This window comes from Engystomops pustulosus, chromosome 5 (assembly GCF_040894005.1).
Source record: "Engystomops pustulosus chromosome 5, aEngPut4.maternal, whole genome shotgun sequence".
NCBI lineage: Eukaryota > Metazoa > Chordata > Amphibia > Anura > Leptodactylidae > Engystomops > Engystomops pustulosus.
The window spans coordinates 37,917,901-37,944,910 of record NC_092415.1 but is presented as its reverse complement, the minus strand read 5'-3'; the positions used below and the strand labels follow the sequence as shown (position 1 = coordinate 37,944,910).

General features: G+C 43.3%; 1 protein-coding gene across 5 annotated transcripts in view; it reads left to right on the top strand.

Moving 5' to 3' along the window:
- The window catches only part of LOC140132652 (uncharacterized), a 255,989-nt gene that overhangs the window by 147,728 nt on the left and 81,251 nt on the right, over positions 1-27,010 (top strand). For all 5 annotated transcript variants that reach the window (XM_072151669.1, XM_072151667.1, XM_072151668.1 and 2 more), the window contains 2 exons: positions 6,436-6,573; positions 25,269-25,331. In XM_072151669.1, coding sequence (XP_072007770.1) covers positions 6,436-6,573; positions 25,269-25,331 — 201 coding nt within the window. The remainder of the gene's footprint in view (positions 1-6,435; positions 6,574-25,268; positions 25,332-27,010) is intronic.

Here is a 27,010-nt window from a genome sequence, read left to right as displayed (position 1 = left end):
AAATAGGGCTGTCGGCTCGCCCCTTTGATGTCCATTGAAAATTACAGGCTCTGACACAAATCCGGAAAGGAATATGGAATATGATTTGCGGCCGCCCTTCACGTGACCGGCACAGTTATTGACACTGCATTCACAGCACTGTGACCATGTATAATAGAAGTAAATGGGGCAGATTTATTAAAAGTGACAGATAAGACACTGCAGAGTTACACAAGATGGTCTTATGCTGCACACGAATCATATAAGTGTCTGAGTTTCACTTCTTATTAGTTGGTTTATTTTATGCCGGAAAAATGGGATAAAATTCTGTCAGCATTATTTTAGGTGCAGACTCTTTTTGTAGGCCACACCTTTTTGTAGTACTAGTGGTAGAAGTGCCTGAAAACTGTTTAAAACCCTTCATAACCCTAAAAAGATGAATAAACCTGCCCCAATGTGTGCCATGAGCACGGCGCCCTTTGCTAGATCAATTGCCGCCATTGACCTCAACATTACAGCAGAAGGGATTGGAACCAGAGAGGGAAAAAAATGGAAGTGACAGCACAAGAAAAAGTAAATACAAACTGGAAAATCTAATAACCTAAAGCCATGAGTTGTTTAACCATCTGGATTAAAATCAAATTATAATGTCCCCTTGAATACAAGGCGTGCCGTCCTGATACAGTTTTTTCCCAATTTGGTCAATATCTTCTATCATGCCATATATTACAGCCCTAGTTCCAGGTAAACACGTCATTGCCATATAACGTAGGTTTAGAATTGTTTAGATAATGACACCTAACACACTTTCTTATTTTACCCTAAAGTGCAGTAGTTTTATACATATGTACTTGCCTTTCAAACAACAGCAACATAATACTCAACACTCAAAGACACCACAACGAGAGAACTGATTCATTGCTCAAACCCAATCCAAGTATCCCATCACCAAGTGTGCAGAGTGTGCAGAACGCAGTTGGGTAGCCAAACCTTGGGGATACGGAGTAAAGAGCTTTCATGTTCGACACAAAAAATTTCTACGAGAAAGACCTTAACTGTTGCCTAAACTAACTTTACCTGACCAATATAAGTATAATTATATAACCCAACAAATAGAAGTATAATTCCCATTATAAATATTGAATAAAATATATATTATTTCATTTATTTTGTATTTGCACTAACGCAAATTCTCCTTACATTCTACTCATCTAAAATCTCTTACAGGAAAGTTATCCTCAGAAAATCTGTGTATAAATGTGTGTACGTTGAAAATTTAGGTGGTAGCAGAAGCCACTAGATCCACTATGATCAGAGACAAGAGGACTTGATTGTCGGGTTCGATAATTTTGGTCCGGTCTCCTGAACTAGACATATTCCCGAATTGGTGGCTGAACAGTCTGTAGCATCTAGCCATGGGCATTGGCAAGGGGCACACCTTGCTAGGAGTGTCAGTTTGTCGAATTGGCTACTCCACGTCCCAGTAGCCTCTTTAGTAAATTTGCATATTAGGGCCATTAAAAATTATAGAAGATTTGGGGGACTAAAGGATTCGCCCCAAAATGGGCTGTCCTACTATAAATTAGAGGAACCTACTACTACTTGCTAGATCTGTTGTGGAAGGTTTCCATTAAGAAGCGGAAAAAGAAAAAAAAACCATCAGAGAAATTGCTACAATATTAGAAGTGCCAAAATTCACAGTTTGGTACATCCTGAGAAAGAAAGAATTGGTCAACTCCTCAATGCAAAAACACCTTGACGCCCACGGAAGACGACAGTGGTAGATAATTGCAGAATAATTTCCATGGGAAAGTGAAGCTCCTTCACAACAGCAAATCATATGAACAACACTCTCCAGAGTATAGTCCTGTCAATATCCAAAACTTACCATAAAGAGAACACTGCGTGAAAGTAAATACAGAGGGTTGACTGCACGGTGCAAGCCGACCAATAAGCATCAAGAACAAAAAAGACTAGATTGGACTTTGGTAACAAAACATCTAAAGTGACCAGCAGAGTTCTGCAGTAAGGTCCTAGAGAAGAATGCAGCTTCACGGGCTATTGCGCGTCTTAACCTCCTCTCAGCTCTTCCCCCTTCCCTCTGCCTAATGTTATCTCATGGAAGCAGAGAAAGTTTCTGCAAACAGTTGGTTGGGTGTAGTGCCCCTTGAACAGCGTAAGTGATAACTCGGGGCAGAGAGGTCTCTGGTAACTCAGAGCTATCATAATTTTAAAAATAAGGAAGGAGGCCATAGGTAACAAATAGGTGCCTGGACCTATGAGTAAGTGCCCCTGGTTTATCAATCGAGATTTTGATGATTGATTTACTTTAAAGGAAACCTACTTTACTTTAAAGGAAACCTAATCCTAAAATACTTCCTAAACTACACTTTATAAAGCTAATATGCTAATTGTTGGCAGAGGCTACGGAGGGCGGGGATTAGCCATTGTTTTCACTACCTGGAGAAGCTAATCCATACCCCGGTAGCCTCTGCCGGTAATTAGCATATTAGTTACATAAAATGTAGTTTAGTTTAGGATTAGGTAAAAATAGGTAAGGGTTTAGCATGTAACTAGCCACCTACCACTAGGTCTATCATAATAGGTAGATTTTAGACTTCTGATGCTAGGTTTCCTTTAATACTTTTGGCCCCGAAAAATCCCTTTAATAAAAATACCCAAACTAATCACTCCTGTCCTACTTGGTGCTAGCTATGACTCATCCTTAAAGTTTAATGGACACCAGGTACATCTCAATAAAGGGGAAACACTGAAACCCTGTGGTTCCCTCTCAACCGTTCACAAATTTTATGGCTGCATATTTCCGTCTTTTCACTGTCTTGGCAGAGAATAGTTCACTAAGAACACGTGAAAATGTATCTTTTCTTTCCATGAAGTTTTTCTTTTTCTTGTTACCACAGAGGCAATGTTTTCATTCTTTACGCTTTGTGCTAGGGAAAAAAAAAAAAAATCGAAATTGGTGTTTGCTCCAATCAGTCTTCTATATGCCGAAAATGTAAAACATATGTAGCGCCCGGCTGCCCGTGCTGTCATATCAATCCTGCAGCCATATATGGGATGGATTAAGGATCCTGCATCTATACATTAGAGCCTTTTACAGAAATGTGAGCTGCAGTGATTGGCCTTAATGCGTTGTCTTTGTGCTCTACATCGGTTTGGTATCATAAGGAATGTAGAAATGCTAAGCAGATCTACTTATTATCGCTGTATGCAGTAACCTTGGCTGATCTAGGGCACAGTCCTTGTCCCAGATAATTGGTCATGCAAATAAACAGAGAAGTGACGGCAAGTGTTAGAGGTTAATCATGTGACTCCTGTCAGCCTTTGCATACAATCGGGCTCATAAAACATGAAATTATTCCATAGGATGTGATTTGAATACATTTTTCATCGCTATTTTTATTCCTCTTAAATACACGGCTGTAGCAGGAATGAATTTGTCAACTGTTCCTTCTCTACATCTTAATACCTCATTACCAAAAACCTTACAAATCTCAGATGTAAAGTGCAATGTCATACAATGGCTAAAATCAGCATTAACATAGTGAGTAAAGTGCAGGGCTAAAAAAATGTTTCTATCTGTACTGTACTACTCTACCTATATTACCTGTACTGTACTACTCTACCTGTACTACATGTACTGTACTATTCTATCTGTACTGTACCGCTCTCTACATGTACTACATGTACTGTACTACTCTACCTGTACTAGATGTACTGTACTACTCTACCTATATTACCTGTACTGTACTACTCTACCTGTACTACATGTACTGTACTATTCTATGTGTACTGTACTGCTCTCTACCTGTACTACATGTACTGTACTACTCTACCTGTACTACATGTACTGTACTATTCTATGTGTACTGTACTGCTCTCTACCTGTACTGCATGTACTGTACTACTCTACCTGTACTAGATGTACTGTACTACTCTACCTATATTACCTGTACTGTACTACTCTACCTGTACTACATGTACTGTACTACTCTACCTGTACTACATGTACTGTACTATTCTGTGTACTGTACTGCTCTCTACCTGTACTACATGTACTGTACTATTCTATGTGTACTGTACTGCTCTCTACCTGTACTACATGTACTGTACTATTCTATGTGTACTGTACTGCTCTCTACCTGTACTACATGTACTGTACTATTCTATGTGTACTGTACTGCTCTCTACCTGTACTACATGTACTGTACTATTCTATGTGTACTGTACTGCTCTCTACCTGTACTACATGTACTGTACTACTCTACCTGTACTACATGTACTGTACTATTCTATGTGTACTGTACTGCTCTCTACCTGTACTACATGTACTGTACTATTCTATGTGTACTGTACTGCTCTCTACCTGTACTACATGTACTGTACTACTCTACCTGTACTACATGTACTGTACTATTCTATGTGTACTGTACTGCTCTCTACCTGTACTGCATGTACTGTACTACTCTACCTGTACTAGATGTACTGTACTATTCTGTGTACTGTACTGCTCTCTACCTGTACTACATGTACTGTACTATTCTATGTGTACTGTACTGCTCTCTACCTGTACTACATGTACTGTACTACTCTACCTGTACTACATGTACTGTACTATTCTATGTGTACTGTACTGCTCTCTACCTGTACTGCATGTACTGTACTACTCTACCTGTACTAGATGTACTGTACTACTCTACCTATATTACCTGTACTGTACTACTCTACCTGTACTACATGTACTGTACTACTCTACCTGTACTACATGTACTGTACTATTCTGTGTACTGTACTGCTCTCTACCTGTACTACATGTACTGTACTATTCTATGTGTACTGTACTGCTCTCTACCTGTACTACATGTACTGTACTATTCTATGTGTACTGTACTGCTCTCTACCTGTACTACATGTACTGTACTACTCTACCTGTACTACATGTACTGTACTATTCTATGTGTACTGTACTGCTCTCTACCTGTACTACATGTACTGTACTATTCTATGTGTACTGTACTGCTCTCTACCTGTACTACATGTACTGTACTACTCTACCTGTACTACATGTACTGTACTATTCTATGTGTACTGTACTGCTCTCTACCTGTACTGCATGTACTGTACTACTCTACCTGTACTAGATGTACTGTACTATTCTGTGTACTGTACTGCTCTCTACCTGTACTACATGTACTGTACTATTCTATGTGTACTGTACTGCTCTCTACCTGTACTACATGTACTGTACTATTCTATGTGTACTGTACTGCTCTCTACCTGTACTACATGTACTGTACTATTCTATGTGTACTGTACTGCTCTCTACCTGTACTACATGTACTGTACTACTCTACCTGTACTACATGTACTGTACTATTCTATGTGTACTGTACTGCTCTCTACCTGTACTGCATGTACTGTACTACTCTACCTGTACTAGATGTACTGTACTACTCTACCTATATTACCTGTACTGTACTACTGTACCTGTACTACATGTACTGTACTACTCTACCTGTACTACATGTACTGTACTATTCTGTGTACTGTACTGCTCTCTACCTGTACTACATGTACTGTACTATTCTATGTGTACTGTACTGCTCTCTACCTGTACTACATGTACTGTACTATTCTGTGTACTGTACTGCTCTCTACCTGTACTACATGTACTGTACTATTCTATGTGTACTGTACTGCTCTCTACCTGTACTACATGTACTGTACTACTCTACCTGTACTAGATGTACTGTACTACTCTACCTATATTACCTGTACTGTACTACTCTACCTGTACTACATGTATTGTGCTACTCTACCTGTACTACATGTTCTTTTATGCTTCCTACCTGTACTACACATACTGTACTTCTCTCCACCTCTACTAAATACATAGGTAGTAAACAGGTAGAGAGCATTACAATGCATACAGTACATGTTGAATGTAGTACAGGTACTACACTTAACATGTCATGTATGTACTGTGATGCTCTCTACCTGTACTGCAAAGTCTGTGCTGCACTCTACCTGTACTACACGTTCTGCCTTGTTACTACCTGTGTATTTGTGCTGTACTGCTACCAATAATTTACCCATATATTTCATACTGCTATATGTAGTATATGCTCTTTCTACTACATGTACTGCACTGATATCTACCTGTGCTAAAATGTTTTAAGCTGTCCCATACTTTCTATGTGTATTATGTGCACTGTACTGCTCTGTATAGTGTAATAGTATGTAGTACTATCTACTTGTACTACATGTAAAATATTGTTGTCTACATGTGCTGTACTGACTGCCATAAATGTCCATGTATTCACACACTAATAATAGAAGCTGAGGTGCACTAGTATGTAAGATTCGGATTAAGAATACTGTATGTAACTTTTTTGCTAAATATTGCTGAAAATGTGCATATTTCATGTTTCACAGGTTTCTAACAAAGCAGAAACTGATTTAGCGATTACACATAAGTTAACAAACTGCGCTGAAGTCAACCTGGAGAAGCTCGCTGTACTTGAGAGGGAATGTCTGGATCTCAGAGATAAGGCGAAGCTTAGTTCACTGGAAGTAAGTGATGACAGGAAGATGTAATTTGTTATCTTACTACTTTTACAAACCTGCACCATCTTTATAACTAGAGATGAGCGAACACTAAAATGCTCGGGTACTCGTTATTCGAGACGAACTTTTCCCGATGCTCGAGTGCTCATCTCGAATAACGAACCCCATTGAAGTCAATGGGAGACTCGAGCATTTTTCAAGGGGACCAAGGCTCTGCACAGGGAAGCTTGGCCAAACACCTGGGAACCTCAGAAAAGGATGGAAACACCACGGAAATGGACAGGAAACAGCAGGGGCAGCATGCATGGATGCCTCTGAGGCTGCTTAAACGCACCATTATGCCAAAATTATGGGCAACAGCATGGCCATGACAGAGTGACAGAATGAAGCTAGATAGTATCTAAAACATGCAATAATTGACCCTGACACTATAGGGGACGGCATGCAGAGGCAGCGGCAGCAGGCTAGAGAGTGTCATGGCGACATACCCTAAATGGACTCAGGCTTCAAACCAATGGGTGGCAGAGAGGAACCAAAGGAGGTGAGCAAGAAGTGCTCAAATAATATCGGTACATGATAAAAGTTTGCCAGTATATTTTGTGGATTACACAGCAGGGTGGCGACAAAGTTAACATGGAAGCCATGAAAACAACCCAAAATTCTGCCTGACACAGCTCGTTTGATAAGGGGACCATGTATGGAGGCAGTGAACTAGTAGTAGATTAAAGGTGCTGCAGTTAAAACTATGTTAGTTGGATCTTGGCATGGAGCTGGCGCTCCGCTGCCAGACGAGCTTTCGCCAATCCAAGCCCCTGTCTCTAGGCTACTCCCCAAACAGCACTTTTGTATAAGATCAAGTGTAGTAGCGTTCTTATAAGTTTAGGATATGCCGGGTGAGGGGAATGTAAACAGATGCGCAAGAAGCGCATGATGCGCATGGAGCTGGCGCTCCGCTGCCAGGCGAGCTTTCGCAAATCCAAGCCCCTGTCTCTAGGCTACTCCCCAAACAGCACTTTTGTATAAGATCAAGTGTAGTAGCGTTCTTATAAGTTTAGGATATGGCGGGTGAGGGGAATGTAAACAGATGCGCAAGAAGCGCTGAAATAATATCCCTAAATGGTAAAAGTTTGCAAGTATATTTTGTGGATTACACAGCAGGGTGGCGACAAAGTTAACAACTTTGATGTGGAATGCCCTGTAATAGCTCTTGGGCGGTGTGCCTTTTATCGCCTAGGCTCAGCAGTTTCAGCACCGCCTGCTGTCGCTTAGCGACGGCACTGCTGCTGTGCCTAGAGCTACCGACTGATGGCGCCATGCCCACGGATGGTAATTCGGAGGAGGAGGAGGTGGAGGAGGGGTGGGAGGAGGTATAGTAGGCCTTTGAGACCTGGACCGAGGTAGGCCCCGCAATTCTCTGCGTCGGCAGTATATGACCAGCCCCAGGGTCAGACTCGGTCCCAGCCTGCACCAAGTTAAGTGTAGTAGCGTTCTTATAAGTTTGGGATATGGCGGGTTAGGGGAATGTAAACAGATGCGCAAGAAGCGCATGATGCGCATGGAGCTGGCGTTCCGCTGCCAGGCGAGCTTTCGCCAATCCAAGCCCCTGTCTCTAGGCTACTCCCCAAACAGCACTTCTAAGAACCTTTTGTATAAGATCAAGTGTAGTAGCGTTCTTATAAGTTTAGGATATGCCGGGTGAGGGGAATGTAAACAGATGCGCAAGAAGCGCTGAAATAATATCCCTAAATGGTAAAAGTTTGCCAGTATATTTTGTGGATAACACAGCAGGGTGGCGACAAAGTTAACAACTTTGATGTGGAATCCATGAAAACAACCCAAATTTCTGCCTGACACACCTCGTTTGATAAAGGGACGATGTATGGAGGCAGCTATATAGACGACTTTTGGAGGTAGCAATGGAGACAACGTGTGGAGGCTGCTATGGAGACAATTTAATTTGGATAGTGCCTGTATGTGGCAGTCCCAAACATTTTTCAAACCAGAGGAGCAGGTAGGTGGCCCTCCAGTAAAATGGAATAGATTGAGTGCCTGTATGTGGCAGTCCCAAAAATTCTTCAAACCAGAGGAGCAGGTAGGTGGCCCTCCAGTAAAATGGAATAGATTGAGTGCCTGTATGTGGCAGTCCCAAAAATTGTTCAAACCAGAGGAGCAGGTAGGTGGCCCTCCAGTAAAATGGAATAGATTGAGTGCCTGTATGTGGCAGTCCCAAAAATTCTTCAAACCAGAGGAGCAGGTAGGTGGCCCTCCAGTAAAATGGAATAGATTGAGTGCCTGTATGTGGCAGTCCCAAAAATTCTTCAAACCAGAGGAGCAGGTAGGTGGCCCTCCAGTAAAATGGAATAGATTGAGTGCCTGTATGTGGCAGTCCCAAAAATTGTTCAAACCAGAGGACCGGGTAGGTGGCCCTCCAGAAAAATGGAATAGATTGAGTGCCTGTATGTGGCACTCACAAAAATTGTTTCAAACAGAGGACCGGGTAGGTGGCCCTCCAGAAAAATTAAATGCATGAAGTATAGCAAGAGCCAGTGGGCCCTGTCAAAAAATAGCCATTTTCCTCTGCTTTACTGTACAAAGAGGAGGAGAAGGAGGAAAATGAGGAGGAGGAGGAGGAGTGGATCAATTATTCAGGTTGAGCTTCCTTCACCTGGTGGAGATTGGAAATTCTGAGAAATCCAGCCTTTATTCATTTTAATAAGCGTCAGCCTGTCAGCGCTGTCAGTCGACAGGCGTGTACGCTTATCGGTGATGATGCCACCAGCTGCACTGAAAACCCGCTCGGACAAGACGCTAGCGGCAGGGCAGGCAAGAACCTCCAAGGCGTACAGCGCCAGTTCGTGCCACATGTCCAGCTTTGAAACCCAGTAGTTGTAGGGAGCTGTGTGATCATTTAGGACGATGGTATGGTCAGCTACGTACTCCCTCACCATCTTTCTGTAAAGATCAGCCCTACTCTGCCGAGACTGGGGACAGGTGACAGTGTCTTGCTGGGGTGACATAAAGCTGGCAAAAGCCTTGTAAAGCGTACCCTTGCCAGTGCTGGACAAGCTGCCTGCTCGCCTACTCTCCCTCGCTACTTGTCCCGCAGAACTACGCACTCTGCCGCTAGCGCTGTCAGAAGGGAAATACTGTTTCAGCTTGTGCACCAGGGCCTGCTGGTATTCATGCATTCTCACACTCCTTTCCTCTGCAGGGATGAGAGTGGGAAGATTTTGCTTGTACCGTGGGTCCAGGAGAGTGAACACCCAGTAATCGGTGCTGGAATAAATTCTTTGAACGCGAGGGTCACGGGATAGGCAGCCTAGCATGAAATCTGCCATATGCGCCAGAGTACCAACGCGTAAGAATTCACTCCCCTCACTGGCCTGACTGTCCATTTCCTCCTCCTCCAACTCCTCTTCTTCTGCCCATACACGCTGAACAGTGAAGGACTCAACAATGGTCCCCTCTTGTGTCTCGCCAACATTCTCCTCCTCTTCCTCCTCATCCTCCTCCACCTCCACCTCCTCCGATATGCGCTGAGAAACAGACCTGAGGGTGCTTTGGCTATCAACAAGGGAATATTCTTCCCCTGTCTCTTGTGACGAGCGCAAAGCTTCCGACTTCATGCTGACCAGAGAGTTTTTCAACAGGCCAAGCAGCGGGATGGTGAGGCTGATGATGGCGGCATCGCCACTGACCATCTGTGTTGACTCCTCAAAGTTACTCAGCACCTGACAGATATCAGACATCCACGTCCACTCCTCATTGTAGACTTGAGGAAGCTGACTGACCTGACTACCAGTTCTGGTGGAAGTTGACATCTGGCAGTCTACAATCGCTCTGCGCTGCTGGTAAACTCTGGATAACATGGTCAGTGTTGAATTCCACCTCGTGGGCACGTCGCACAACAGTCGGTGAGCGGGCAGTTGGAGGCGGCGCTGCGCTGCCCTGAGAGTGGCAGCATCTGGGCTGGACTTCCTGAAATGCGCACAGATGCGGCGCACCTTCGTGAGCAAATCAGACAGATTGGGGTATGTCTTGAGGAAAGGCACATGTGTCAGTCTGCCGAGTTGCAGAGCCGCCACCAGGTTACGGCCGTTGTCACACACAACCATTCCCGGCTTGAGGTTCAGCGGTGCCAGCCACAGATCAGTCTGCGCCGTGATGCCCTGTAATAGCTCTTGGGCGGTGTGCCTTTTGTCGCCTAGGCTCAGCAGTTTGAGCACCGCCTGCTGTCGCTTAGCGACGGCACTGCTGCTGTGCCTAGAGCTACCGACTGATGGCGCCGTGCCCACGGATGGTAGTTCGGAGGAGGAGGTGGAGGAGGGGTGGGAGGAGGAGGAGGCATAGTAGGCCTGAAACACCTGGACCGAGGTAGGCCCCGCAATCCTCGGCGTCGGCAGTATATGAGCAGCCCCAGGGTCAGTCTCGGTCCCAGCCTCCACCAAGTTAACCCAATGTGCCGTCAGCGATATATAGTGGCCCTGCCCGGCAGCACTCGTCCACGTGTCCGTGGTCAGGTGGACCTTGTCAGAAACGGCGTTGGTCAGGGCACGGATGATGTTGTCTGACACGTGCTGGTGCAGGGCTGGGGCGGCACATCGGGAAAAGTAGTGGCGGCTGGGGACCGAATACCGAGGGGCGGCCGCCGCCATGAGGTTGCGAAAGGCCTCGGTCTCTACTAGCCTATAGGGCAGCATCTCCAGGCTAAGCAATCTGGAGATGTGCACATTAAGGGCTTGGGCGTGCGGGTGGGTTGCACTATATTTGCGTTTCCGCTCCAGCGTCTGGGGTATGGAGAGCTGAACGCTGGTGGATGCTGTGGAGGATCGTGGAGGCGACGATGGGGTTTTTGGGCCAGGGTCCTGGGCAGGGGGCTGACTAGCAGCTGACACAGGGGAAGGAGCAGTGGTGTGCACGGCCGGAGGTGAACGGGCTTGTTGCCACTGAGTGGGGTGCTTAGCATTCATATGCCTGCGCATACTGGTGGTAGTTAAGCTAGTAGTGGTGGAACCCCTGCTGAGCCTGGTTTGGCAAATGTTGCACACCACAGTCCGTCGGTCATCCGGTGTTTCCTTAAAGAACCTCCACACTTCTGAAGATCTAGCCCTCGCCGCAAGAGCCCTCACCACGGGAGCTTCACTAGTTGACAGTGGCGCTGATGCACCAGCTCTGGCCCTGCCTCTCCGTCTGGCCCCACCACTGCCTCTTCCAACCTGTTCAGGTCGAGGACTCTCCTCCGTCTCAGAAGCACTGTGTTCACCCGGCCTCTCAACCCAGCTTGGGTCTGTCACCTCATCATCCTCCGATCCCTCAGTCTGCTCCCCCCTCGGACTTCCTGCCCTGACAACAACTTCCCCACTGTCTGACAACCGTGTCTCCTCATCGTCGGACACCTCTTTACACACTTCCACTACGTCAAGAAGGTCATCATCACCCACAGACTGTGACTGGTGGAAAACCTGGGCATCGGAAAATTGCTCAGCAGCAACCGGACAAGTGGTTTGTGACTGTGGGAAGGGTCCAGAAAACAGTTCCTCAGAGTATGCCGGTTCAAATGGCAAATTTTCCTGGGAGGGGGCAGACTGGGGGGGAGGAGGCTGAGGTGCAGGAGCTGGAGGAGTGGGGATTTCGGTGACATGGGTGGACTGCGTGGAAGACTGACTGGTGGTGGACAAATTGCTCGAAGCATTGTCAGCAATCCACGACATCACCTGTTCGCACTGTTCTGGCCTCAACAGTGCTCTACCACGAGTCCCAGTAACTTCAGACATGAACCTAGGGAGTGTAGCTCTGCGGCGTTCCCCTGCTCCCTCATCAGCAGGTGGTGTCTCACCCCGCCCAGGACCACGGCCTCTGACCCCTGCAGTAGTTGGACGCCCACGTCCCCGCCCTCGTCCTCTACCCCTAGCCCTGGGGTTAAACATTTTTAAAATGAGAGTTATAACTTTTTTTTTTTTTTTACTTTTTTTTGTTTTTTTTGTGTTTTTTTGTGTTTTTTGTTTTTTTTTGTGTTTTTTGGTTTTTTTTGAGTTTTTAGAACCAAACAATCCTATCCTATTGCTATGGCTATTTTCTAGCCAAGTATCAAAGGAAGCACACTACTATGCCAGATGAGATGACACTGAGTTAGTGCCTAATAGAAATCCAACCCCTACTGAATTTTCCCACTTCAGCCTTTGCTATGGATATGTGCGCCACTAAGCGCAGAACACAGCGGTCGCAAGTCTCACTACAAATTGCTCAGAATTGGCAAGTACATGCACTGCAGAAACTAAAGCCACCAGCAGATCAACCAGAAATCAAATATATAGAACGCTACTGTAGGCTTCAAGAAGCTGTTTGTATTCTCCTATGGCTATTTTCTAGCCAAGTATCAAAGGAAGCACACTACTATGCCAGATGAGATGACACTGAGTTAGTGCCTAATAGAAATCCAACCCCTACTGAATTTTCCCACTTCAGCCTTTGCTATGGATATGTGCGCCACTAAGCGCAGAACACAGCGGTCGCAAGTCTCACTACAAATTGCTCAGAATTGGCAAGTACATGCACTGCAGAAACTAAAGCCACCAGCAGATCAACCAGAAATCAAATATATAGAACGCTACTGTAGGCTTCAAGAAGCTGTTTGTATTCTCCTATGGCTATTTTCTAGCCAAGTATCAAAGGAAGCACACTACTATGCCAGATGAGATGACACTGAGTTATTGCCTAATAGAAATCCAACCCCTACTGAATTTTGCCACTTCAGCCTTTGCTATGGATATGTGCGCCACTAAGCGCAGAACACAGCGGTCGCAAGTCTCACTACAAATTGCTCAGAATTGGCAAGTACATGCACTGCAGAAACTAAAGCCACCAGCAGATCAACCAGAAATCAAATATATAGAACGCTACTGTAGGCTTCAAGAAGCTGTTTGTATTCTCCTATGGCTATTTTCTAGCCAAGTATCAAAGGAAGCACACTACTATGCCAGATGAGATGACACTGAGTTAGTGCCTAATAGAAATCCAACCCCTACTGAATTTTCCCACTTCAGCCTTTGCTATGGATATGTGCGCCACTAAGCGCAGAACACAGCGGTCGCAAGTCTCACTACAAATTGCTCAGAATTGGCAAGTACATGCACTGCAGAAACTAAAGCCACCAGCAGATCAACCAGAAATCAAATATATAGAACGCTACTGTAGGCTTCAAGAAGCTGTTTGTATTCTCCTATGGCTATTTTCTAGCCAAGTATCAAAGGAAGCACACTACTATGCCAGATGAGATGACACTGAGTTATTGCCTAATAGAAATCCAACCCCTACTGAATTTTGCCACTTCAGCCTTTGCTATGGATATGTGCGCCACTAAGCGCAGAACACAGCGGTCGCAAGTCTCACTACAAATTGCTCAGAATTGGCAAGTACATGCACTGCAGAAACTAAAGCCACCAGCAGATCAACCAGAAATCAAATATATAGAACGCTACTGTAGGCTTCAAGAAGCTGTTTGTATTCTCCTATGGCTATTTTCTAGCCAAGTATCAAAGGAAGCACACTACTATGCCAGATGAGATGACACTGAGTTAGTGCCTAATAGAAATCCAACCCCTACTGAATTTTCCCACTTCAGCCTTTGCTATGGATATGTGCGCCACTAAGCGCAGAACACAGCGGTCGCAAGTCTCACTACAAATTGCTCAGAATTGGCAAGTACATGCACTGCAGAAACTAAAGCCACCAGCAGATCAACCAGAAATCAAATATATAGAACGCTACTGTAGGCTTCAAGAAGCTGTTTGTATTCTCCTATGGCTATTTTCTAGCCAAGTATCAAAGGAAGCACACTACTATGCCAGATGAGATGACACTGAGTTATTGCCTAATAGAAATCCAACCCCTACTGAATTTTGCCACTTCAGCCTTTGCTATGGATATGTGCGCCACTAAGCGCAGAACACAGCGGTCGCAAGTCTCACTACAAATTGCTCAGAATTGGCAAGTACATGCACTGCAGAAACTAAAGCCACCAGCAGATCAACCAGAAATCAAATATATAGAACGCTACTGTAGGCTTCAAGAAGCTGTTTGTATTCTCCTATGGCTATTTTCTAGCCAAGTATCAAAGGAAGCACACTACTATGCCAGATGAGATGACACTGAGTTAGTGCCTAATAGAAATCCAACCCCTACTGAATTTTCCCACTTCAGCCTTTGCTATGGATATGTGCGCCACTAAGCGCAGAACACAGCGGTCGCAAGTCTCACTACAAATTGCTCAGAATTGGCAAGTACATGCACTGCAGAAACTAAAGCCACCAGCAGATCAACCAGAAATCAAATATATAGAACGCTACTGTAGGCTTCAAGAAGCTGTTTGTATTCTCCTATGGCTATTTTCTAGCCAAGTATCAAAGGAAGCACACTACTATGCCAGATGAGATGACACTGAGTTATTGCCTAATAGAAATCCAACCCCTACTGAATTTTGCCACTTCAGCCTTTGCTATGGATATGTGCGCCACTAAGCGCAGAACACAGCGGTCGCAAGTCTCACTACAAATTGCTCAGAATTGGCAAGTACATGCACTGCAGAAACTAAAGCCACCAGCAGATCAACCAGAAATCAAATATATAGAACGCTACTGTAGGCTTCAAGAAGCTGTTTGTATTCTCCTATGGCTATTTTCTAGCCAAGTATCAAAGGAAGCACACTACTATGCCAGATGAGATGACACTGAGTTAGTGCCTAATAGAAATCCAACCCCTACTGAATTTTCCCACTTCAGCCTTTGCTATGGATATGTGCGCCACTAAGCGCAGAACACAGCGGTCGCAAGTCTCACTACAAATTGCTCAGAATTGGCAAGTACATGCACTGCAGAAACTAAAGCCACCAGCAGATCAACCAGAAATCAAATATATAGAACGCTACTGTAGGCTTCAAGAAGCTGTTTGTATTCTCCTATGGCTATTTTCTAGCCAAGTATCAAAGGAAGCACACTACTATGCCAGATGAGATGACACTGAGTTATTGCCTAATAGAAATCCAACCCCTACTGAATTTTGCCACTTCAGCCTTTGCTATGGATATGTGCGCCACTAAGCGCAGAACACAGCGGTCGCAAGTCTCACTACAAATTGCTCAGAATTGGCAAGTACATGCACTGCAGAAACTAAAGCCACCAGCAGATCAACCAGAAATCAAATATATAGAACGCTACTGTAGGCTTCAAGAAGCTGTTTGTATTCTCCTATGGCTATTTTCTAGCCAAGTATCAAAGGAAGCACACTACTATGCCAGATGAGATGACACTGAGTTAGTGCCTAATAGAAATCCAACCCCTACTGAATTTTCCCACTTCAGCCTTTGCTATGGATATGTGCGCCACTAAGCGCAGAACACAGCGGTCGCAAGTCTCACTACAAATTGCTCAGAATTGGCAAGTACATGCACTGCAGAAACTAAAGCCACCAGCAGATCAACCAGAAATCAAATATATAGAACGCTACTGTAGGCTTCAAGAAGCTGTTTGTATTCTCCTATGGCTATTTTCTAGCCAAGTATCAAAGGAAGCACACTACTATGCCAGATGAGATGACACTGAGTTATTGCCTAATAGAAATCCAACCCCTACTGAATTTTCCCACTTCGGTCTTTGCTATGGATATGTGTGCCACTAAGAGCTAAACACAACGGTAGCAAGTCCCCCTGCTAATTCCTCACAAAATGGTAAAAGATGCAAATTAAAATAAAAAAAGTAGAACGTTATTGTAGCCCTAAGAAGGGCTGTTGGGTTCTTTGAGAATCACTCCTGCCTAACAGTAAGCTAATAGAACACCCTAACGCTTTCCCTGACCAGCAGCAGCTCTCTCCCTAGCGGCATCCAGAGACAGAATGATCCGAGCAGCGCGGCCAGCGGCTAGTCTATCCCAGGGTCACCTGATCTGGCCAGCCAACCACTGCTATCGACGTGTAAGGGTACCACGTCATGCTGGGTGGAGTGCAGAGTCTCCTGGCTTGTGATTGGCTCTGTTTCTGGCCGCCAAAAAGCAAAACGGCGGGAGCTGCCATTTTCTCGAGCGGGCGAAGTATTCGTCCGAGTAACGAGCAGTTTCGAGTACCCTAATGCTCGACCGAGCATCAAGCTCGGACGAGCATGTTCGCTCATCTCTATTTATAACGTTTTTACAATTTTACAATGTCATGCAGAAAAATGTATTTTCACAAGTTTATATTAAGGGTCCAAACCTGGAATAGACCATCAGTTTCTGATCAGGGAAGGGGCAGTCTAGAATAGACAGTAGCCTTATACATCACCAATAGGAACCAGAGGGATCTTGTGCCTCTTATTTTGGCTCTTATGTTCACAAAAGGAAGGAGAAGTCATTGAAATGTGTCGGCACATGGCTCTCCATAAATATTGGAATAACAGAATTAGCCAAAGTCTCGTAGCCAAAGTGGATAAACTCAATTTTGAGGGGCCTTTATTCTGCAATATCTCATCATATATTTGACATCATTGCTTATGCTATAGAAAATACCATCATATGCTAAATATTTTTTTTTTTTTTTTTTTGGTTTGTTAAGTTGATTTATATATTTGAACTTATTTTTATAAAAAAAATTAGAATTTGATCTAATTCTATACTATGAAGACAGTTCGCTCCTGCATAGGAGAAGGGAGAATGCAAATTTGTACAGGCAGTTCCCTAATTCTGTAAGTTTGTTGAATTTGTATGTACCGTATATATACTCGAGAATAAGCCTAGTTTTTCAGCACAATTTTTGTGCTGAAAAAGCCCCACATGGTTTATACTCAAGTATATAAATAAAAATGAACGTAGTACTCACTTTCCTACGGCGTCCTCTTCCCTCTTTAGCAAGTCTTTGGGTTCCAAGCAATTTAGGCAGATGCAAAAAATATAATACGCCGCCTTGTGACGGACATTTTATTAATGGGGGAGCTCTGTTATTGATATTTTATTAATTAGGGGGCTGCTATAGACGTTTTAATAATGGAGGTGGTCTGCTTTTGACATTTTATTAATGAGGGGTGACTACTGGACATTTTATTAAAGAGTATCGGATGCATTTCCCACCATAGACTTATACTCGAGTCAATAAGTTTTCACTGTTTTGTGGTAAAATAAGGTACCTCGGCTTATACACGAGTATATACGGTAAGTCGGAACAGGTATATTTTGTAAGTGTAACTCCAAAGTATTTTTTCATTCCTGTGACAACAGGATTTTCATTATTTTGGGAACAAGAATTAACTATAAAACATCAATGCAGACCCCTTTGATAACTCTTATGTTAACCATTGCATCCTGGGGCTAAAGTTCAGCATCCAGAGAGCATCCATTGGTCATAGTGGACAGAGTGGTCTGTTTGTAACTAGGAATTGTATGTAATTAGGGTGCTCTTAAGTTGGGGTCTGTCTGTATTGATATCTAATTTGTCAAAATTACAACATTCAGCATTTTTCATAAAGTAGGGACATATTCCATCTTTTACAGGAACTTTCTGAGTAATATGACCTGACCAATTAGAAATTTGCAATTGAGATTCAAGGACCTATTTTTTAATCATGGAAAACAAGCATCTCCTGCTTTTCCCATACACCATCTACTACTTTACCAGCGAATCTCTTCCAGTTAAGTCACCGACCTTTGGGATGATTCTTTATCAGTTTTATGAGTCTCCACGTGGAAGAAGCACTACATTAATCTCAGCCTAATACGGTCATGTAAATGCTTCATGCTTCAGATTTTTTGGTTACTTCATTTGTGAACTATTCCTTTTCTTTCCAAACCCTGATACAGAGATTTCTCCTACAACTGATTAGTCTCATGTCACACAACAACTACAAGACATTCAGTATGTTCAATAACCTTTCATCGAGAACAACTATCGCCTCTCATCGGGAACAGCCATCACAAATTTCTTTACATTTTGTATTACGGTATTATTTATTTCTTTCAGACGCTGCATGGTTTTCCATTTATTTTCATTGCCAGCTGCGTGTCTAGTACTTAGTCGGAAGATACACTGACAAGACGTGTAGAACACAGGCAAATTCTTGCATCCAATACACGGATATTCAATCAGTACGTAGTTGTTAGTGGGCGACCTGAAGAGTGAGTGAGCATAGACATGGTTTATAGCAGCTTAGGGAAACCCTGGATATGAAATTACCAAGCAAGCTGTGCTAAGTAGGACTTCAAAGGACAATGAGGATTGAGCTGATTTCCTTCTGTATTCTAGAAACGGTATACAATAACTGCTACTATATCTTCCGTAGCAGTGATGGTAAACCTTTTAGATACAGAGTGCCCAAACTTCAACCAAAACCCACTTTTATGTCGCAAAGTGCCAACATGACAATTTGAGCAGTAAGCTATTGATCTCTGCTGCATCACAAGTTTCAATCGTTTTGACGTCCTGAGGACACCAATACAATAAAAAGCAGGAGACATTTGGATTGTAGCTTCCCTCCAGGCTCCCCTGAACAGGAAGAATCAGGGGACCCAATGCAGGAGCTCCAAAGATAATCCATTTCTGCCCACACCTTTCTCGCTCTGCCTGTAGTCCTGGCAGCCAAGTAGGTGTCACTTTAAAATAGCACTGAGCGTGGCGCACCCTGGGCTGTCTTGGACTGAAGGAGGAGGCCTTGAGTCCTATCTGGTAAATTCTGTGCCGGGTGCCTACAGAAGGGGCTCAGAGTGCCACCTCTGGCACCCGTGCCATAGGTTTGCCACCACTGTTCTATAGTCTGCAGCTTTGTGTACGACTGGCTTGGTGCTTTTCTATGTATAAAAAAGAAAGTCCATGGCAGCACCGAGTATACCAGACCCCTAAAAAGGACGAGGGATGCAACAACCCAAGGCTCCCACTTAGAACCCTTGTAGATAAAGGCAGAGCTTCCAACTCCAAAAGTGAAGCAAGGCAGAGTTTATTTGGCAGCCAATTTGTCTTGTGGGAATTATGTGGCGACAGTAGAAGAGGGAAGAGATTTAGCCTGGAATATTGGTGTTCTGTGTGCTGAGGAAACACCCAAGTACACCAACTACCTTATTAGCATATAGATAAGATTTTTGGAAATGGCAAAATAGAGAGAAATAAGAAAGGTTACAAATCACATTGCATTTCCATACAACATGTTGCCAGTGCGATTATCATGTTTGGTGGGGGCGGCAGACTCTCTCTAATATCTATATTATGAATGATGTACAGTAAAGGTGTGGGCCTTAATACTAATGTTCTTACACTAGTCTATGTTGGGGCCCAGAAATCTTTGATCTGTCATTAGGATAACATGATGTCCTCTAAAGCTAAATGTAAATGGAGTCTGTCACTCATAGACAACCAGTGCCACAATCTGATAGAGGCCCTTATTCTCACCAATAAGATAACCTTCTTAGGAACAATCAATGTGTGAAATTACATAAATGTGAAGAGTTTGAAGAAATATAGTAATTCCCCACCTGGTTCATGTTAAAGGGAACCTGTTAGCAAACATTGACCTAATGAAGCATCAAAGAATGTTGTGAAGCAGTTTAACACCTACAAGAGCATGTCCCTTTCTTGCCCTAGCTTGGTGGCATCATCCTGAAAACCTACTTTGATGTGAGATGTACATTTTTTTTAAATAAATTACAGAGGATTAGAATACTGAAGTCAAGCTCTCCTTTCCCAGAATGTAGTGAATATCTCTGGTTAATTATGTCAATCAAAGCAGAGGGCATGTTGGGAGACAGGGAGAGCTGGACTTAAACTCTTTAACCCACTTTATACCATTTTAAATTTCACTTTGAAATTGAATTTCTGGATAATGACACCACACTGGACCATAAAAGAAAAATGGGAGGTGTTTAGCTTTTTCATAACATTCTGTTATTGATTTATTGGGTCCATTTTGATTCCATTTAATCCATGCTGAAGCCATACTTTGAAATCTCTCGACACCCCCTCCCTTGCTTGAAAACCTACTTTGAAGTGAGATGTAAATTTTTTTTAAAAATCACAGAAAATGAGAATACTGAAGTCAAGCTCTCCTTTCCCAGAAAGTAGTGAATATCTTGGGTGAATTATGTCAAACAAAGCAGAGGGCATGTTGTGAGACAAGGAGAGCTTGACTTAAACTCTTTACCCCTTGACTTTATACCATTTTAAATTTCACCTTGAAATTTAATTTCTGGATGATGACACCACACTGGACCATAAAAGAAACGTGGGAGGTGTTTTTTCTTTTTCATAACATTCTGTTATTGGTTTATTGGGTCCATTTTGATTCCATTTAATCCACGCTGAAGCAATACTTTGAAATCCCCCCCCCCAAAAAAAAATCATGCTATATAACATCCCGCCTTGAAATCCTCCTTTTATCTTATGTGACCGTGTTACATATGTTGCAACCCAATTTCGAACACCTTCCCACATAAGTAGAATCTGTGGAACTGTTCAGCCTGATCTACCTGGTTGATAACCAGAGTTTTAGAGCTGAATTTAGGGATAGACAATGTCAGTAAGAAGGAATATGTAACAAAGCAGAAGATTGCCGAGCTGTAGGTCACTCCGAAACTGGGGTGTCAACCCTTTATGGACACTGTGATGGCTGCCATGACTAATTGACGCCCAATAACATATTTTATCCAAGTAGTGTAGAAGAAGACGGTAAGTTGGAAACGCCTTGATGTAATATTAAAGTGTTTTTCCTCTACAAATTCTCTGTGCGAAATAAAATCTGAAAAAACTTGAGTTAGTAAATATTTTATGTTCTAGGCGTACAGCAGAGCACAAGTTTAGTCTCCTCCACCAGATGCCAAGAGATGAAAGAGCTGATTATTAGGTAGATGAAAAATCCTTCCCCTATTCTACTCTCTGCACATTTATAAAGATCTCGGGATTGCCGGAGTATTTGCGGATAGCATATACTTATTAGAGCTTAGAAGCCCGCTCCAGTGCGGCTCATACAGAGCCGTGTAAATGACAGTGTGGATTTCTGTCAATCACAAGCAACTGATTACCGAAATTGCAGCCTACACATAATATTTATATAAGCTATAATGTACTTCCAGCCAACAGTAATGAGGCCGTAATGACACACGCCATTTTCTATGGCTTATAAACAGCAAGACGTAAAGCTGAGCTGTTCAGAGACAGAGCGGAAAGATGCTGCCACATGTGTAATTTGGCCAGATTTTGGTAAATCAGTAATTATACAATTTTGCTCTTATGGGAAGAAAAGGGGCTTTTGAGTGGCAAATCCTGCACGGTGGGTTTACTGGGAATGAATGATGGATCTCTTTGTGTTCCGTAGATTTACACTCTGCACTTGGTTCTGATTTCTAAATGTAGGCAAATAAAATATGGATGGAAAGTAAAATATAAATTAGCCCTTCTCGGGACTTGTAGCATAATGTTTTTGAAGCGCTTTGGGTTGTTTGGGTTTGAGAAATTCCGTGATTGTGAATAAGAGGGTTAATCAGTCTATGTCTAGATCTAGTGTAAGGCTGTCCCATGTTGATAGTTTCTGTGTATCCCTTGCATAGACACTTTGGGGGATATTTCATGCTCTTGCGCAGCGCAATCCATCAAGAGGCTGAATCCTCTTCATGAATCTGGCCTGGTCTTGCGCAGCGTTCACATTCCCACCAGGTACTGCCTGGCTTACAAATAAAAATAAATACAGATAAACGCAGCCGGGGAATTTTCCGAGTGAAAAGTCGCCGGCGCAGGCACGGGGATGGTAACGCACCGCGCCGGTCACGACCTCCCTTCACGCCCCTTCACTTCCGAATGGTTGTAAAGGTGGCAGGTTGGGGGGAATAATCACAAGTGTTAGCAATAAGCTAGCATTTCCGATTATTTCAGAGCCTTTACGCCACTGACGTGACGCAGAGGCCCTGATAAATATACCCTTTTGTGTAGGTCTCAATGATGTTGGGTTGATAAATTCGGTTAGTTGCTACAAAATGTATATTACTACGGATAATGCATCACATAGGTCGATATAAAAAGCTTGTCCAGGCCCCTTGATCCCTACACTGACCAGCTGCTATGTCCACCATAAATGGAAAGCTGAAGTCGGAAGCAGGGGGTTTTGTGCTCTCTCAAGAGACCAGAAGCTTCCACACAGCTGATCCATGTAGGGTCGATCAGATATTGATGGGCGAGAGGTCTTCAGTTGTAATATCTGGACAATCCTATTAAGAAGGCCTTTCTCCACTCCCCCAACTCCAACTCTTTTATAGGTGTTCCCTTACTGATTTTGGCACAGTTTCTGTTTAGTTAACAGCAATCAATTACTTTTTCTTTACCAAATATGATAAGTAGACTCTAACACTAGGTGAGTGGTCCGAAGGTGCACCCACCGGAAAATGTAGAGAGTGTATTTCTCATCTTCATCATTTGTTTGCTTGATGACAGTGACGGGTTCTATTTCAGTTTATCTGTGTTCTGCTGCTGTGGACCCTAACCATAGATTACCATTCAGTGTATCCATGTTATTTCATATATTTTAATCCCTCTTTGCATACTTGTTGACAGTTATGTACAGGTGGGCCCCCACTTATGGACACCTGACCTACAGGCAGGCCCTAGTTACAGACGGTCCCCTCTGCCTCCTGTGACCTCTGGTGAAGTCTCTGGATGCTTTAGTTTACTCCCAGGCTACAATGATCAGCTTTAAGGAAGATTTATTGATAATCCTTGTTCCCATGAAAGCACAAAACTTTGAAAGTCCAATTGTCACTGGGACAAAAAAAATTGTCTGTTGTTACAATTATAAAGTATACCAGTTCGGACTACCATACAAACTCAACTTAAAAACAACTTGGGGGACTGCTTATATACTCTCTGCATGAATTACACATGTATCACTGATAAGACCACCTACTGGACTACAAATGATAAAAAGTGCTGGAATTCAATGAAATAAAATAGATATAGGCTCAGATTTACTAAGCAGTCTGCGCCAGAGTTCTGGCATAGACTCCATATAAATACATGCGCAAACTGGTTACACATGTATTTATAGTGTTTTTGCTCCAGTATTGCACTATGCAGAGATCCAGGCTTCATTAATGTGTCGCCCGCTGCACAGTCATGAGGCAGACTGCACATAGTACCCCTAGCCTCACTAATATTAAATCTGGCCAATAATGTATATTTTTCTACAAATCTATACATCAATGTGTGCTCAGTTCTACCAGCTCTACAACATGCTGCCTGCAGATAGAACACTGTGTACAATGTGCTCTGTTCTTCCTGCTCTACAATATGCTGCCTGCAGATAGGACACTGTGTACAATGTACTGAGCTCTTCCTGCTCTACAATATGCTGCCTGCTGAGAGCACGCCATGTAAAATCTGCTCAGCATCTCCTTCTCTATTACCTTCTGTCTGCAGATAGGACACTATTTACAATCTTCTCAGCTTATCCTTCTCTTTAATATGCTGCCTGCAGATAGGACACTATGGGGGTCATTTACTAAGGGGCCGAATCGCGTTTTTACGGCAGGTTACCCGAATTTTTCCGTTTTGCGCCGATTTTCCCTGAGTTGCCTGGGGTTTTTGGCGCACGCGATCGGATTGTGGCGCATCGGCGCCGGTGTGCACGCAACGGAAATCGGGGGGCGTGGCCGAACGAAAACTCGACGGAAACGGGGAAACCGCCGCATTTTTTAAAAAAAAAGTGTTGCTGGACACGCGCTTACCTGCACTCGGCCCGGCTTGGTGAAGTCCAGGAAACTCCGATGAACTTCAGCGCAGCAGCGACACCTGGCGGTCGTCGGAGGAACTGCCTTAGTGAATCGCCGGAAGACCCGAATCCTCCACACAGAAAGCGCCGCTGGATTGCGAATGGACCGGGTAAGTAAATCTGCTCCAATGTGCAATCTACTTCATAACATTCTGCTCCAATTGCTCTATAACATGCCTCCTGCTAATAGCACACTCCTGAATTTATGTTCACATGCTAGCCTTAACATATTGGGGCACATTTACTAAGGGTCTGCGGACCGTGATTCTGTCGGGTTTCCCGAATATTTCCTTTTTGCTCCTAATTGTTCCGTGTTTATGGCGCACGCGATCAGATTGTGGCGAATCGGCGCCATCTTGCATGCGACAGAACTCGGGGGGGGGGCGTGTTGTCGGACAACCTGACTGTTTCGGACAAACCGCTGAATTTAAAAACGGAATCAAGCGCTCACATACACCAAGAAGAAGAAGGTGAACTCCGGCGGACCTCAGCGGTGAAGCGATGAATGCAGGAAATTGGACGCACAACCTTAGTGAATCGCGGCAGACCCGAATCCTCGTCGGACAACGCACAGTGGGGATTGCGACAGGACTGGGTAAGTAAATCTGCCCCATTGTGTATTATATAATGTGCTACAATAAAAAAATTAAAACTTTTTTTCAAATTATTATATAATTTTTTTACGTTACTTTCATCTCATTACAGTTGATATATTTTGCTCGGTTGCCATATTAGTTTGTTCTGCATTCTGCAAATATGAATTATTCTCATGCCTCTTCTTTGTTTTCAGTAGCGGAAGCTCTTTATGTCTCAGTGGGGTACAGATCATTGTAGTTTGTGTGTCCTGGTCCCTTCATGTGAATGTCACAATGTGTGTCTTAAAGTGTGTGTATATTTGTAATACTAGCGCGCCTTCTGTGCTAATTGATCTCTTTTGTCTCATAGGTGGCAAACCTGCAAAATGAACTGAAAACCTCAGAAACGAAATACATTACTGCACAGAGGGAGGTAAGTTCAAAGAAAAGGCTTAGCTATTAATAAGGGTTTAATGGAACCAGGCTATTTATTTCAAATAGAAGAATATTATTTATGTAATACAATCCTCTCCAATGAGGTAAGTGATGTGGACTGGTGCTCCATACCGGGGCTCAAACTTTAAAGGAAACTTACCATGAGGAATCTACCATCAGAAGTAGATGTGATGGTAGATTCCTTGTGTCTGCCTCCGCCCCAATCTGTAATTTAGTAATCCTGGAACCTAACATAACTTGTTAAAAACTGTATTTTAGTAATATGTAAATTAGCTGCAGAGGCTACTGGGGTGTGTACTAGCCTGGCCGGGCACTGGGAGCTAAGGCTGCTCCACACTCCAGAAGCCTCTGCAGTTAATTTACATATTACAGGCGGTCCCCTACTTAAGGACACCCGATTTACAGACAACCCCTAGTTACAGATGGACCCCTCTACCCCCTGTGACCTCCCGTGTAGCTCTCTGAATGCTTTACTATAGTCCCAGATTGCAATGATCAGCTGTAAGGCGTCTGTAATGAAGCTTTATTGATAATCCTTGGTCCCATTACAGCAAAAAAAGTTAAACTCCAACTGTCACTGGGGCAAAATAAAATTTCGTCTGGATCTACAATTATAAAATATAGAGTTCTGACGTACATACAAATTCAACTTAAGAACAAACTTCGTAACCTATTTTGTATGTAACTCGGGGACTAAAATAAAGTTTTTAACAAGTTAGGTTAGATTCCAGGATTATTAAATGATAGATTAGGGCAGAGGCAGCAGGAGGGATTTACCATCACATCCACTTCTGGTAGTAGATTCATTATGGTAGGTTTTCTTAAAGCAGAGGAACACAAACATGGACATGGCTTTCTCCTCCCCCCCCCCGACCATATGGCTTACATAAATGCACCGTACAACAGCCAAAGATTTGGGTTTTTAGGAAGTGTCAGCTTTCCATCACACTGCTGCATAGTTAAAGAAAATCCATCATGATAAACCAGGGACACTTACTCATAGATACAGGCATCGTGACTGTGGTAATCTTATATTTGTTATCCATGGTCTCCTTCTTTCAAAATTCTTTTATTATTATACTAACAAGCCAGAAGGCTTCAGCCAGAGTGCTGTAGCTTCCTAGGCTGTTACACTATCTCCCTCTCCCCCTGCTCCCCCAGAACCCTTGCACAGTGTAAAAGCCGATGAATCTATAGGATGGAGTGACTCTGTTAACACTCCCTTCTGGCTCATTAGCATAATTGTAAAAGTTGATTTTAGAAGGAAGGAGGCCATGGATAACAAATATGGCCCCTGGATCTATGAGTAAGTGCCTTTTGTTTATCATGTGTGATTTTGATAGCAGATTTCCTTTAATGTATATGTGTTTCTTGACTCCCATGAAGTCACTAGAAAACAAAATACCTTCAACTTCTAAATCATAGACCAGGGGGAAAAAATCCCTGTGTATTAATTTAGTGCGTCAAAACACAGAGAATATTGATCCAATTTCCTTGAAAACTGCGTAATGAATTTTCTTATCGCATTTTTTTTAAAGGTGCTTTTAGCGATTTATTGAGCAGTATGGCGAAAAAAACTAATTTTACAGCAGGAAAATGATTTCAAAACATATTGAACTTTGATAAATTTGCAATCTGATGAAGGTATTAAGTCAT